The following is a 16341-nucleotide window of genomic DNA, read 5'->3' as shown; positions in this document are numbered from 1 at the left end:
CATATATAAAAATATTTGTACGAAACAAAATATGCAAAATGTATCCTAACCTTAGTCCTTAAAAATAGTTAGTTTATTGTACAGTGCTCTTATTCGATATTTTATGTCGCTTAATTTGTCACTTACGTGTTTTAATCGTTTGTCTATATAATTCTGTACAATGAGATAAATAATTTGTTGTCGCTGCGGCTGCTACTGAGCAGTGCGCATGCGCCAATAGAGAAGAACAGATAGTGCCACAAATTCTTTCTCTCTCTCTACTCGCCGAATCTTTCCGCTTACAGAGACTCCTATGGCTCCCCCATGGATATAGGAATACATATATCCATGGGCTTCCCTCCTCTATTTATATTATCTCTATGGTGAGTACACAGTTACTTCGCAGCTTTCAGGACTTGATTGCAGCACATGGCGACCAAGTGGCGACTTTTATAATTACAACTGTGGCAGATAAGAGCTGTACCCCCACCATTGGAGTTTCCCGACCTGTATATACGACCGTGCTCTTAACTATCATACACACCAGCCCAGGGTTCGTATAATTTGTCGCACACGGCTCGCTTCCCCTCTTTTTCGCCCATATTTCGATCCCCACTACTATTCCCCTCATGCGCCTTCGCTGACCATGCCTAGCATACCCCCATCAAGTACCAGTCCCCACCGTCCCCACCATGGTCGCGTTTTTCCCACTTTCCGGCCGAGCGACAAATTATATGAACCCTGCCCTGTACCAGCCTGTATTACCCGTATTAACAGGCAGGATGAACACTGGTTCTCGTTCACAGTTTTATAGGTAATTAGGTAATATATAATAGACGGATTAGTTTTATACCAAATACAGTTCTCTTATATTATTTTAATATTAGATAGCAACGAGCGCAGCAAGCTATTCTGTCTAATTGTAAGTTTAGGATTAAAAGATTGGCTTCTTTGTTTATTTTCCCATTTATGCAAAATACTACGTATCATGTGACATATAAATAAAAAATTTAAAAAAAAAAACACCGGTTCTTGTCTGATCACCGAAGTTAAGATGCGCTGGGTATGGGTAGTATGTACTTGGATGAGTGACCGGGTGGGAACTCCGTGTATCGTTGGTTCTTTTTTTCTATTTTTATAATCTTTAATCATCACCTAAAAATGAAGTTGAAGAAGAAGAAACATCTCAATCCCTACTCGCGTCCTAATTTCTACTCATATTTCTATAACTTTGGCATAATAGAAATATAAAATAAATACAACAGTGTTTTTAATATTTTTAAAGTTATGAATGCCTGAATCGAGAACCAAGTATCTTTCCGTTTTCGTACGTAATTACTACGTGGTAATTACGTAATTAATGTATGTAAAATGCCACTGCTGGTAAATGTCAAACAGTAGTATACACTGAACTAAGAAAATTTACCACGCTCATCTATGTAAAATTTTCATCTACTTTTACATTACATGCGTTCATGACTTTTTACATGAGCTTTTTTACATTGTACGATATTATGAGTTATTGTTATTTTTTAAATTCCGCATCATTTGTAGTGAAGTAAACATGTTTCATATAAATGATCCTGTTAATTGTTAATTAAATAATCAGAACATTTGCAGCATTGGAATAAAAATATGGGACAGGCACAACATATTCACAATAGAACTTTGTGTATTCGAACCAATTCAAAACCAACGTCGTACAATGGTCAAAACACGAGAAAAATTTGACGAACTTTTACTTAACCATCAGGAAGCTAATTAAAATCAAATGCTTTTTGCGGGGATTTATACACTTTTTCTCGTTTTTCGATCAGTTCAATCAGTTATCCGGACATAGCGAAATGGGGAAAGGATGCGGGCTTCTATTTATCCGAATGCTGTTCTCGCTTATCTAAATTTAAAAACATAGGGACATGGAAATAACAGGTGTGCCTGTATTATCCGAATGGCGTTGACCCCAGCACTATTCAATTGTATTTCGTATAAGAACATTATAATTAACTGATTAATTAATTGATTAGCGGATTAATGTTGTATGCAATAAACATCTATACAGTAAATGTTTGTCACATTTTATATTCTTATATTATTATCATTTTTTTCTTATTTAAACAAAATTAGTTTAACATTAAAAGTATAAATTACTATGAGTTAAGGATAATACTACCACAATTTATTTAGCTTGCAAATTATATAGCTTGCAGCGCGCTGTGCATTGTTGACACCCTGTATTAACATTATCCTTAGATTGGGCCCCACTCTTCAGACTTAGCGCATACTTAGGATGGATTCAAGTTTTACTTTCGTTCGAGGATCGGTCTCTCGTCTCTCCAGTTCAGGTTTGTCGCTTCGCGTTCCCGTCTACCTATAGATACTCGTCGCAAATCGTTCTACTGTAGGCGAATGATTCCTTATCGGGCATTAACATAATCGATGTTTTGTTACGTGTTATCCATTATCATTATGTGCGATAGTGTTGAAAAAATGACGATACGTGCGAGAAGATCACTAATCAACAGTATATTTGTCTTTTTTGCGCGGTAAGTATTTCTGCTTTCATTTTGCGTGATAACCGGTACAAATATTAAGATACATCATACATTTGAGTATTTTTTGTCAACGAATCAAATTGGCGTATATCAAATAATTTTATTGTAGGACAGTATTTTATTGATTTTTACTCATGTTTTAAAAATTATGTCAAATAATATATCAATAAAATATCATAGTAGGTGTTGTAGAGTATATAAAAAAGAGCTGTGTTAATTAGCAACACTCCGCTTGTATTGTCTGTCAATCGGTTGTAGACGCATTTTTAACAAGACATATAATGAGTAAAATCAAAATATACTGTAAAATGTTAAATTATTAGTTATGAATATTAAATATAGAATTCGAATTTATTTTATTTACAATTGTATTGGATGTAAGAGTCATAAGATTTCACACGATATTCACAAATGATACTAATATAGAAAGATAAAAAATAGCAAAACAATCACTAGAGATTAACACAACAATTTCACAAAATTAACATTATCAAATTAAATGTCGAAGCAAAATGAAACTTCTTTAATGAGAACAGATCACAGCCCCGAGTAACAGCTTCCATCGCTTTATATGGGTACTAATCATGGGAACAGAGAACGTTACATAAGAGAATCACAAAACAACCAGGAAGATCCTAAATGTCAAACAGATCTCCTCTTAAGATCGGACGAATTTGTTCCATTTATGCACAGCATACTACATCGTTTTGATAGCAAAAAAATACTTAACTATTGGTTGCCAGAAACGACTAACGGGATGTTACTTGAGTGAAGCGACGAATGAATTTAACATGAACGACGAACAATAGGACAAGTAAAATGAGGCGAAATACCATCCTCTATACAAGGTCTCGCGAGGTTCATTGCAGCTCTTGCGATAAATGTTGAAGCAAGTCACGCGATCCGCTTCGTATCGGTGAATCCGTTTCTTTCTTCTAGTAACGAAAAGGCTAATTTATCAGGAAAATCATGCGAATTCTACTCGAACTCTTCTCGTGTTTTTATCGCGTGAAAGATTAGTTATACATGTAGTTCTATATACATAATATGCAACGGCGAGAAATTCTAATTCGAACGCGCCCAACCCTATAATTGTGTTTTTAATGGTTGATCCTATCGCGTCATTGTCGAGTTAGGAAATAAGACAACCATTGAATTTACATGACAATTATTAGGTAACATGATGGTGCACTGCCATATAATAGAAGTTACATACGATTTCTCACGAGTTCGCCTTAAGTGGAAGTTGTAACCCATGGGGTTTCTAGCATTCTATTAGATATATATTCTCACAATGTTAATGCTCAGTAGACTCGTAATACCGCGAAACTTTTGTATGGCGTTAATTAAATGTATTTTCTGCTCTTGGAATAATAAAAATTGCTTTCGGATTTGTAAAACATCCTCAGGTACTTAATTCAGCAATAAACACTCTCTACAGCAAAAAGTAGACCATTCCTTTCCGCTCTCACGATACTGAAAGCATTTGGTTCATGCATAGTTCCAGCCTTATTACAGATAATTGATGACGCCCGTATAATGAGATTACTCTTGGAGAAACTATGCATAATAATAGAACTGCTGTAAGAAGTTGTACTTGGTATTGAGCAAGCCTTTTCGGTTCTCACAGCTTTTCTTTTAAACGTCTATGACTGCTATTAAGTTTTCTATGCGTTTAATTCAATAATATTTCGTATTAGAAATAATTCAAATAATATACTTCATTACAATCGATTAAAAAACTTTATTGAACCATTTGTAATTTTACGTAAGAACAAGTCTATATTTCCTATCTTTAGATTCCGATTCACAGATTCCTTGTCATGCTCGTATTCGCCGAAGGTACGATTCTACCGTCAAATATGTTGCGAGACCTTGGTAAGCGTACGAACATTTCAATGGAAAAGTACAATCAAGCAGAACGAGCGATTCTGAACTCGCGTACGCACTTAAATTACGGTTCGCCGTCGTGGTTCCTCGGTGCGTCGCATGAAATGACCGAGCACGCTCAAAACCTGTCAAGGAAAGCTTTACGGATCGAAGCGATGGCAGTAACGTTGGTAGAAGCTTTGAACATGTCATCGAAAGAAGCATCCTCCATGTTAACGTCCGTAGCCGCTATCAATTGTCCAGGGTCTTCTACGTTCTTGGAAGTGATGGCCAGTTGTAAAAATGTAGATCCTCGGTACAGAACGCACAGCGGAAAATGTAATAATGGGTTGCACTCAACATGGGGCGCAGCTTTGGAAGCTTACGTGCGTTTTTTACCACCCGAGTACATCGACGGTGTTTCTCTGCCACGTACGGATCTGCCTAGCGCCAGGGATGTTTCCTTGAAAGTACATTCCGGTGGATCGGACGTTAAACATCCATATCTAATGGCGCTTACTGCATTGTTCGGTCAATTTCTAATTCACGATCTCGCGCACACGCCAAAGATGGAACTGCCCGATGGTGCCAAGTTGAAATGCTGCAATGTCGGTTACGAACATTTTCATCCAGAATGCTTTCCGATTCGTGCCGACAACGCAATCGGTTGCATGGAATATTCTAGGTCCGCGCCACACCCAGGAAATTCACTACAGGTAATAAACAGGCGGGTGGAAGTCAAGTAAATTGACTCAAGAGAATGACGAGTCAGCCAAAAGTAGTATATGGAGTATAAAAGTACCTTTCAACATAGGGGTGCAAATTGGGTCCTCGGCAACAAATCAACCAAGCTTCATCGTATTTAGACCTCTCCCCATTGTACGGAAGTTCAGAAGAAGTAGCAAAGGCTCTGCGATCCGGCAGGGGCGGTTTACTTAATACGCAAAGAAAAAACTTGCCGATGCCTTCATTAAAATTGGAAAGTTGCCGAAGCACGAGCAAAGCATTCCCGTGTTTCTTCAGTGGGGACTCACGGATAAACGAAAATCCTGGCCTAACTTTGATGCATGTACTTTTCCTGCGCGAACACAATCGAGTCTCCACGGAGTTGGGTCGATTGAATTCTCATTGGGACGACGAGAGACTTTACCATGAAGCAAGGAGGATTGTTATCGCGGAAATGGAGCATATAACTTATAATGAGTTTCTACCTGTTGTTCTCGGCGAAACAACTCTCGACAAGTACGTCTTCTCTCTTCGGCTTTATGTAATTTACAAATAAATTAATTTGATGGATTGACGTCTCATTCGTTCAAGAAATCATAAGGCAGATATGTTATTCTTTCACTTGTAGTAATTAAGGTAGTTATTGTTCTATTGATTCGTAACTTACAGCTAAGCCAACTTAAATCCTTAAAAATTTTGTGAAGAAGTGTTAAAAGTGCCTTTTTTGAAGATGATTTAAATATTAATCATTTTTTAAACAACTTCGTACGTAAAAGATAAAAGATTTTTCACATAACTTTTATATTTAGACTGCAAATTTTTTGAATTTATAACACATATAAATATGATGAAAATAATGCACGTGGTATGCAGGAACAATACGTGAAAGGAGAACATATTTAGATTTTATTCCCTGAAACTCTACTTTAAATATTTAATTACATAAAAATCCGCAGTCTATTTATTTTGCGTTACATGTTACACAAAAGGATATGTGTAATAAAATTAATCAATTTTCAAATGAAAGATACGAGCTGCGCTTAACGCATCGAGGCTACTTTCGGGGCTATAACAAACGAACGGATGCGACACTTTCGAACGTTGCTGCGTCTGCTGGGCTCTTCTTCATTGCCACGCTGACCCCAAAAACCTTCGACCTAGTTGACTCGCGATCGGCGTTGAAGTCTGGAGAAAGGTCTTTACTATCGGCCTTCTACGCTCCGCAAGAGATCTATGAAGCTGGTGCTATTGATCGTTTAATCGCTGGCGCTACAGGTCAGTTTAGTTCACGTAAACACAGTTCCGTCGAGTAGTATCTACGAATACCTAATATCCTCATTTCTTAATATCCGGACCAAAAACCATGTAATTCAGAACAGTTTCGAAACTAGAGGTTTTAAAATTGTTTCTTATAGTCCAAAAGTAATTTCACAATCGTTGATTTGGTAAACAGTTTTAAACCAGTTTGAACTACACTTAAGAACAAATTTAAAGTTGTTCCTAACGCAATATTTTTTTATACTCTACTTTTTATCAACACTAAAAGAAAGTATGTAACAAAAAAATATTTGAACTATTTTTTTATCGAACTATTTAATTAATAGCATTGAAGCGATAGCACGTGTCTATGTCGTTCGTATTTATTCATAGTGTTTTAAATGCCAAACTTTTAACATTTCTATTATAACGATACAATTGTTATATTAATACATTTTTCGATATTGGCTCACATACTGACATATTATCCCATATGAGAACTTGGTTTTAATGGCGGTTTAGGATGCAAGATTTAATTTCCGCGATAGCGGGACATTCTAGGAAGCCATCACCACCGGGACTAAATGAAATCCTGCTGGAACGATACTTTCATGATGGAAAGAGCAATGATATCGCTGTGGATTATGCTGCACAAATCATACAACAGGGAAGGGACCACGGTTTGCCGCCCTATGTCAGGTGGCGAACATTCTGCAATTTACCAAACACCGCTAATTTCGAAAGTCTCAGAGGAACGATGACCAAAGATACTATAGAAAGATTACGAAATGTTTATAGGTGAGGGAATATTTCTAACTACGATAATACTATTATTAATTACTTTAACTCCTACCATTTTTAGGAATATACAGGATATAGATTTAGTGACAGGATTACTTTCGGAGGCACCTTTATCCGACTCAGTTTTAGGACCTACATTTCTATGTTTATTGGGTCGCACTTTTCGGAATATTCGTTCTGGTAAAGAAACTTCTTTCATTCGTGATTAATCATTATTATTTTTGATAATCAAACTGCAAACTTAACTTTCTCGCATCGTTCAGGTGATAGATATTGGTATGAAAATGCAAACAGTCCGGGATCGTTTACCTTAAGTCAATTAGAAGAAATTCGGAAAGTAACAATGGCACAGATTTTATGCTACAATGGTGAAAGAATACATTGGATGCAACCTAGAGCGTTTCTTCTGAGAGATCGATTTTTGTAAGTAGTTTCGTTTGTAATGTTTAGTAACAGATACATGTTTAGTAACAGATAATTGTAATTTCTAGGAACGAAATGATAAATTGCACGGTACACATGAGTGGATCACCAAATCTTTTTCTTTGGAAAGAAAAAAACGATTCGTAAATGTTTTTTATTGTCTGTAATTGTACATAAACAAATATTGTCTCTTATATTCTATTAAGTGGAGAACAGCGTTTATATGTATAGTAATGCAGGATAGTTGACTACTGGCGGAAAAAATTGTGGGAGAAGTTCCTAGAAGCCAAAACGAGGTAAAAATCACGAATAATAAAATTGCAATTGGTTACAGTTACATCGGGAACGTTGTACTTTGCGGATGACTACCTACACGGTGACGATCCTCGAATTAGTAATGATCTCCAAAATGCAATGTGCCCAATACACCGGTAACCGCTAGAAGATATGTTAGCATTTGGAGTTTTAAGAGCATATTGCGCCTGAGATTCACAGGCGATATGCTTTATCTACTATCAGGTGCAATTTTTAGTTGCTGCTAATTAAAAACTGGAGCCTCGGACACAATTTGTTCATTCTTGAGTTTTGCCATACTTTAACTTTTAGAATTACCTCTTAAAACTGTTCCCATCAGTAGCCGAACATCTTGTATAGTTAAAATATTGTTAAATATTGTTGTTTATATAATTGTATAACTGTTATGAGGACATTTAACATTACAAAATTCATACATTTTATTTTCTGCTCGAAACATATTAAAATATTTTGTAACTGAAAATTATCAAAATTGATAATTTACAAATGTTGTTATAAGTGAGTCGCCTAATTCGATTGGAAAATGGTGAAATCATAATTGAAGTAGCAGCTTCTTACAGGAGTGGAAAATCAACAGTTTATGACATAAAGAGACGAAGCGTGAAACCATGAATTGTAGCGAGGCTTCAACGAAATTCATACGAAAAAGTATAAAATTTGCTACCGATAAAATCCTTTATATGACTGTATATGAATGGTTTTGTCAAAAAAGAAGAGGAGAACTGAGAAATTTATAGCATCAGAGACGGATATCAGATAGTATGAAGCCCAAATAGAAAATGCTCCTGTTGAATTATGAACATAAGAAAAATGTGCAATTTAATAGCACAAAAAATTGAGAGAACAAAGATAATTAAAACAAATCAGAGTAACGCGAGTAAAATGTAATATTTGAAATATAAGTTTCTCTGTGAAATATATATTAATGATGTACCGCTCGATTATCCGAAAAATTTGATTTGCCGACCATCTTAACTGCAATTAGTTAGTTCAGATAATCGTAGTTCTACTATATTACATAATAAGCATACCTATAATTAAATAAGTATACATACATAAAGTTATCAAGAGTTATATCATTTTGTCTTTTTAAATCCTACTAATAATATATATATATATTTTTGCTAAGATTATTGTATATTTACTATTTTTACAAAACTGTAATAAATATCCATCAATGTATTTTATTTATTAAAATATGTTAGTTATTATTAATTAAAATGTGTTAGTAAATCTGTAAACAAATTTCTTATTTACATATAAGTATAATATATGTACACATTCCATATTTCTTTTCCATATTATTTATATTCTTTCTAAGTTTTTTTTTATAAATTTAACGATAAGGATCTATATAATTACTTAAATCAAATAATATGTATTGTATTCGAAAATAGTTATGATACATTATATCTACAAAGCTAAATTATTACACGCAACTAATACACGTGAACTATTACACGTGATAGCAGATCATCTTTTAAATTCCGGAAACGATAAACCGTAATATCCGCACATGTTTTTAGTTGTTGAACAATATCTGTTTGGCATAGCAATGTAACAACAGATGGTAATTTTAATCACAATCGTACATAATTTAAATGGGCATTTATATAATTTACTTAACCGAGATTTTAATCTTTTATATCAAATTTGATTAGTGATTACGGTATCTATTATAGTAGAATATTCGGGATAATTCTCGAGTGACGAAATACGAGAAGGCCAGGCAACGCATTGACTGGTCCATTCTGTGAGAACCAAATTTTGATTGGTTAAATAGAGGTTTCCCACATTGGTTCACGAAGTGGAAGTCTCCTACTACGCTCATAGTATGCGCATTAGAAGTCTCTGTGAAGGTTGCATCACTACACGTGAAGTTGGGGTGTCCGCGTCTCGTTATAGGTTTTTCATAAATTAAACCGATAAAACGTTTCAAATCAAGATGCTTACAGCTGCCAGGTTGTTAACACGTAACTGTAGTAGTATAACCTGCGACATCGCCAGGAAACAACAATTCAGCACAATACTAAAAAATGTAAGTTCTGATGGTGGTTCACGACACGCCGTTTAGTCTTATTTGCCGAACGTTTTCTCGCCGTATTACCTTTGCACGTTGTTAATACCAATTGATTATGCCGTATGAGATTAAAGTTGTGACATTTATCTTTTCTTTTTGCCCGTATCGTACATCTATCCATTGTTCCTTTAAATGAAATTTAAACATTGCCGATTTCGCTGCCGGCACGTGATCATTTTCTCATTTAATTTCTATCGATATATTTATGTCAATTTTATGAAAAAGCATAATACTATAAATATTTACATGTACATTAAATGTTATATTTAACAAGAATTATGAATTCTATCTGTATATGTTTGGTACTTATATATTAAAATATTTTTCAGGCTGCGGCTCCTACATTCAACATACCCCAACGATTTACTGATCTGCATCAATATCGACACAAGTAAATAGATGTTACATAATTGAATTAGTTAAATATTTAGTTTTCATGTATAATTGACAATAATGTAATACTATATCAGTAAATATGATCATTGGAATCATTATTTATTCACTTAGATCAGAAGGTGTCAAAGGTGCAGTTATTGGTATCGATTTGGGAACAACATTCTCATGTGTAGCTGTTATGGAAGGAAAACAAGCTAAAGTTATAGAAAATGCAGAAGGATCAAGAACAACTCCATCTTATGTAGCATTTACCAAAGGTTGGAACTATATCATTGCTAAATACATTAACCAGTTTATTGCTCAAACAAATATGTTTCTTTATTGTAACTGTGCATAGTAAACGAGCAATATTTAGAATATATATCACAGAATCATTTACTAGTTTTACCGTGTGTGGTATATATATATATGACAATATAGTTCCTGAATCTCAATGAATCTTATGATAGCCAGAGATCATTAAGTCGTCTAACCTTATAGTTTTCTTAATCTGAAAATTTTCATTATAGGAATATAAGATTTTAGAACATATTTAATTTAAAATATTATTTTGACTAAATTATTACACGCAACTAATACACGTGAACTATTACACGTGATAGCAGATCATCTTTTAAATTCCGGAAACGATAAACCGTAATATCCGCACATGTTTTTAGTTGTTGAACAATATCTGTTTGGCATAGCAATGTAACAACAGATGGTAATTTTAATCACAATCGTACATAATTTAAATGGGCATTTATATAATTTACTTAACCGAGATTTTAATCTTTTATATCAAATTTGATTAGTGATTACGGTATCTATTATAGTAGAATATTCGGGATAATTCTCGAGTGACGAAATACGAGAAGGCCAGGCAACGCATTGACTGGTCCATTCTGTGAGAACCAAATTTTGATTGGTTAAATAGAGGTTTCCCACATTGGTTCACGAAGTGGAAGTCTCCTACTACGCTCATAGTATGCGCATTAGAAGTCTCTGTGAAGGTTGCATCACTACACGTGAAGTTGGGGTGTCCGCGTCTCGTTATAGGTTTTTCATAAATTAAACCGATAAAACGTTTCAAATCAAGATGCTTACAGCTGCCAGGTTGTTAACACGTAACTGTAGTAGTATAACCTGCGACATCGCCAGGAAACAACAATTCAGCACAATACTAAAAAATGTAAGTTCTGATGGTGGTTCACGACACGCCGTTTAGTCTTATTTGCCGAACGTTTTCTCGCCGTATTACCTTTGCACGTTGTTAATACCAATTGATTATGCCGTATGAGATTAAAGTTGTGACATTTATCTTTTCTTTTTGCCCGTATCGTACATCTATCCATTGTTCCTTTAAATGAAATTTAAACATTGCCGATTTCGCTGCCGGCACGTGATCATTTTCTCATTTAATTTCTATCGATATATTTATGTCAATTTTATGAAAAAGCATAATACTATAAATATTTACATGTACATTAAATGTTATATTTAACAAGAATTATGAATTCTATCTGTATATGTTTGGTACTTATATATTAAAATATTTTTCAGGCTGCGGCTCCTACATTCAACATACCCCAACGATTTACTGATCTGCATCAATATCGACACAAGTAAATAGATGTTACATAATTGAATTAGTTAAATATTTAGTTTTCATGTATAATTGACAATAATGTAATACTATATCAGTAAATATGATCATTGGAATCATTATTTATTCACTTAGATCAGAAGGTGTCAAAGGTGCAGTTATTGGTATCGATTTGGGAACAACATTCTCATGTGTAGCTGTTATGGAAGGAAAACAAGCTAAAGTTATAGAAAATGCAGAAGGATCAAGAACAACTCCATCTTATGTAGCATTTACCAAAGGTTGGAACTATATCATTGCTAAATACATTAACCAGTTTATTGCTCAAACAAATATGTTTCTTTATTGTAACTGTGCATAGTAAACGAGCAATATTTAGAATATATATCACAGAATCATTTACTAGTTTTACCGTGTGTGGTATATATATATATGACAATATAGTTCCTGAATCTCAATGAATCTTATGATAGCCAGAGATCATTAAGTCGTCTAACCTTATAGTTTTCTTAATCTGAAAATTTTCATTATAGGAATATAAGATTTTAGAACATATTTAATTTAAAATATTATTTTGCAGTCTTCATTTAAAAAAACAAAATGAAACGTTTGTAATTTCAGAAGGTGAACGTTTGGTTGGTATGCCAGCTAAACGTCAAGCAGTCACAAATTCAGCAAATACATTCTACGCTACGAAACGACTAATTGGACGAAAATTCGAAGATCCTGAAGTAAAAAAAGATATGTATGTATCAGTACATATGTACACATAGGAATGTTATTTATCAATATTCTATCAGTATTTTACAGTAACGTGGTAATAATAGTGTAAGTATTACTTTATAGGAAATCTGTTTCTTATAAAATTGTTCGAGCTTCTAATGGAGATGCGTGGGTACAAGGAGGAGATGGTAAAATGTATTCCCCTAGTCAAATTGGTGCATTTGTACTCATAAAGATGAAAGAAACAGCAGAATCATATCTAAATACTTCGGTGAAGAATGCTGTAATTACTGTCCCTGCATATTTCAACGATTCACAAAGACAGGCTACCAAAGACGCTGGTCAAATTGCCGGTCTTAATGTACTTAGAGTAATTAATGAACCGACGGCTGCTGCCCTTGCATATGGAATGGACAAGACAGAAGATAAAATGTAAGAATCGTAGTATCTTGACATAGGATGTATATATTTATACACTATACCAATGAGAATGATGTCATTATTTTTCGTCTCTTAGAAACACTGTATTATGCTGAAGACACTTACTGATTTATTCAGTGATGTTCACTTTCATTTATGTTAACAAAAGAGAAATCTAACGTATATCTTTTAGTATTGCAGTATACGATTTGGGAGGTGGTACTTTTGATATTTCTATTTTGGAAATTCAAAAAGGGGTGTTCGAAGTGAAGTCTACAAACGGAGACACCTTCTTAGGAGGAGAAGACTTTGACAATGCATTGGTTAATTATCTTGTATCGGAATTTAAGAAAGATGTATGTATATACGTATTGAAATGATTCTTCTGTTTTGTACAGTTTTATCAAATTATGTACAGTATTTTAGAATTATTTTCTTTTGTAGCAAGGTATAGATGTAGCTAAGGACGCAATGGCTATGCAAAGATTGAAAGAAGCAGCTGAAAAGGCAAAGATAGAATTATCTAGTTCCTTACAAACTGATATAAACTTACCTTATTTAACGATGGATTCGAGTGGTCCAAAACACTTAAACCTGAAGCTTTCAAGGAGTAAATTTGAGAGCCTTGTTGGCGAGTTAATTAAACGTACCATTCAACCATGTCAAAAAGCGCTGTCCGATGCTGAAGTAACAAGATCTGATATTGGTGAAGTACTACTGGTTGGTGGCATGACGAGAGTGCCTAAAGTTCAGCAAACTGTACAAGACATTTTCGGTCGACAACCTTCAAAGGCTGTAAACCCTGATGAAGCTGTAGCAGTTGGTGCTGCAGTTCAGGGTGGTGTACTTGCGGGAGATGTAACGGACGTTCTTCTTTTGGATGTTACTCCTTTATCACTTGGTAAATAATTGTTTCTCTATATATTTGAATTATATTGCTTTTAAACTATGATGTTTATAAGAACTAATCTTCTCTCTGATATCAGAATGAAGAGTGCACTCAGCTGAGTTACCTTGATTAATGAAATACATGTACACCTCATTAAATATGTTTAGAATGTCGCTAAAAATTAATATTTTCTTTTTTTAGGAATCGAGACATTAGGTGGCGTCTTCACCCGATTGATTTCCCGGAATACGACTATTCCTACCAAAAAGAGTCAAGTGTTCTCCACAGCTGCCGATGGTCAGACTCAAGTAGAAATTAAAGTACATCAAGGTGAAAGAGAAATGGCTTCCGACAACAAACTCCTCGGACAATTTACTCTTGTTGGAATTCCACCTGCGCCGAGAGGAGTGCCACAAATAGAAGTTACGTTTGACATCGATGCTAATGGTATTGTTCATGTATCTGCTAGAGACAAAGGAACTGGAAAGGAACAACAAAGTATGTGTATAGATTAATTGATAAATAATTTTAATTTGAACAGTTGCCATATAAATTATACTTCATCTTTCAATTTTTTATTTTTACTTACAGTCGTCATTCAATCAAGTGGCGGTCTAAGCAAAGATGAGATCGAAAATATGGTGAAAAATGCTGAACAATACGCCAAACAAGATAAAATCAAAAAGGAAAGAGTTGAAGCTGTGAATCAAGCTGAAGGTATTATTCACGATACGGAATCGAAATTGGAAGAATTCAAACCACAATTACCGCAAGATGAGGTAAAGCCACATATGAGACAGTGATATATTAAATTACGCCAATTTGTTCCTTTTTCCATATTATTATTTAATCTTTTTTTACAGTGTGATAAACTTAGAGAATTGGTTGCGAAAATGCGAGAGACATTAGGTAAAAAAGACGATATTGAACCGGAAGAAATTAAGAGGCAAACAAACGAATTACAGCAAGCGAGTCTCAAATTGTTCGAAATGGCATACAAGAAGGTACCTAATTTAGATAACTGTTAATCGTAAATATTTAATCATTTTAATGTATTTCATATACAACTTATTTACTTATAAATAGATGGCTGCTGAACGGGAAGGACAAAATCAACAGCAAGAGCAACAACAGGAAGAAAGGGGAGAAAAGAAAGAGGAGAAGAATTAATTACGTTCAAATAAAAATTATATTTGCGTAAAATAAATTAATTATATTCAGATAAAAAATTAATTGTTTACACACAGCTGTAGGAGTACGAATCTTGCGCAGTCAAGTAAAATACGTCGTTATAAGCCGTGCAACAAATTAGTATCGAAAATGGGCAGTGTAGTTTTGATATGTTAATTTTGGACCATACGTGAATTACTATAATGCATACTTCAATTTAAATTGAGAAGGTAAAGTATTGATGAAAACTTCAATGGTCGTAATTCCTATTTGGATGACCCCATAAAGAATTTCAAAAAAGATCAAGAATTTTTTAATTTCAATTCGTACTAATAAATAATTTAAAAACGTAAACATGTAAATGTAAACTTTTACAAGGAAATAATATACATAGTATCTTATTTATTATGCATCCAATTACAATTTTATAAATGCAAGTGAAATTGTAAATTCTGTACATAACTGCTTGCATTATAGGACTGTTGCTATCAAATTTTGTATCGTTATATGCAAAAAGTTTTAAAACATATGTTAATTTCGACTAATTTGGCCACATTAAGAAAATAGTAATGGAAATTGATAGCTCAAAAATTAACAGAAGTACGACGTGGTATACTTTGTAATGGCAGAATTTTGTTAATCCAGTATGAATGTGGAAGAATATAAGTACGAGAAAGTGTGAAGAATGCTCGATACAAAACCGATTATTCTCTAAAAAAATACGCGTATGTAGATTATTTTAGGTATGTAATATTGTATTATGATATAACCACGTTATTAAAATTTTTTATTCGTCACACAGACCTTTAGAATAGAATTTCATGATTTCGTTGTGTTTAATAAAACCATTTACAAATAACAAATGTAAATATGTGTAAAATGTCCTGTTATAAAATTTTATGAATTGAATTAGTATCTTAAAGAAACAGTAATTAATATCTGAGTCTTTATTAAGATCTGTGTAGTTTCCCTTACTTTTTTATAAGAAAAAGTAAAAAATATTATTTTTTTTTTAATGTATACGTACTTCACTACTTGATATCTTAGTTGAAAATAATTGATTACTGATTAAGGTATTAATGCTTTATCTAGTAATTATTTCTTATAGTTAGTATGCATAATTTCACGAATCAAAGGGCCTAGCTGGATAAGGGGG

The 16341-nt window shown here is 33.9% G+C and overlaps 3 protein-coding genes across 8 annotated transcripts in view; all 3 read left to right on the top strand.

Moving 5' to 3' along the window:
* Positions 1-16341, top strand: part of eIF3m (eukaryotic translation initiation factor 3 subunit M) — a 25257-nt gene that overhangs the window by 1515 nt on the left and 7401 nt on the right. The gene's annotated exons all lie outside the window — the stretch shown is intronic.
* Positions 2152-8986, top strand: LOC108622319 (peroxidasin). Of its 5 annotated transcripts, XR_003388826.1 has the most exons (10): positions 2152-2522; positions 4345-5116; positions 5215-5642; positions 6154-6401; positions 6932-7181; positions 7246-7364; positions 7448-7607; positions 7676-7750; positions 7942-8126; positions 8483-8986. XR_003388826.1 is itself a non-coding variant. In XM_018020115.2 (9 exons), exons 1-9 carry the CDS (start codon positions 2416-2418, stop codon positions 7970-7972), a joined length of 2190 nt encoding a protein of 729 aa, XP_017875604.2. In that variant the 5' UTR covers positions 2152-2415; the 3' UTR covers positions 7973-8986. The 5 variants fall into 5 exon arrangements, 3 of the variants coding, with proteins under 3 accessions (XP_017875604.2, XP_026667190.1, XP_026667189.1); XM_018020115.2 differs by having other exon boundaries at positions 7942-8986; XR_003388827.1 differs by having other exon boundaries at positions 2153-2522; positions 7676-7873; positions 7942-8986.
* Positions 9748-15988, top strand: Hsc70-5 (Heat shock protein 70 cognate 5). 2 transcript variants are annotated; one of them, XM_026811391.1, is made up of 11 exons: positions 9748-9960; positions 10332-10393; positions 10510-10655; positions 12605-12728; positions 12830-13138; positions 13320-13482; positions 13571-14027; positions 14217-14513; positions 14607-14794; positions 14879-15019; positions 15102-15988. In XM_026811391.1, exons 1-11 carry the CDS (start codon positions 9868-9870, stop codon positions 15183-15185), a joined length of 2064 nt encoding a protein of 687 aa, XP_026667192.1. In that variant the 5' UTR covers positions 9748-9867; the 3' UTR covers positions 15186-15988. The 2 variants fall into 2 exon arrangements, with proteins under 2 accessions (XP_026667192.1, XP_017875606.1); XM_018020117.2 differs by lacking the exons at positions 9748-9960; positions 10332-10393; positions 10510-10655 and adding exons at positions 11358-11569; positions 11941-12002; positions 12119-12264.

The sequence above is a fragment of the Ceratina calcarata genome, unplaced genomic scaffold, assembly GCF_001652005.2.
Source record: "Ceratina calcarata isolate Rehan_Ccalc_2016 unplaced genomic scaffold, ASM165200v1 scaffold216.2, whole genome shotgun sequence".
NCBI lineage: Eukaryota > Metazoa > Arthropoda > Insecta > Hymenoptera > Apidae > Ceratina > Ceratina calcarata.
The sequence above is the reverse complement of the archived record's forward strand: the minus strand, read 5'-3'. Positions and strand labels throughout refer to the sequence as shown.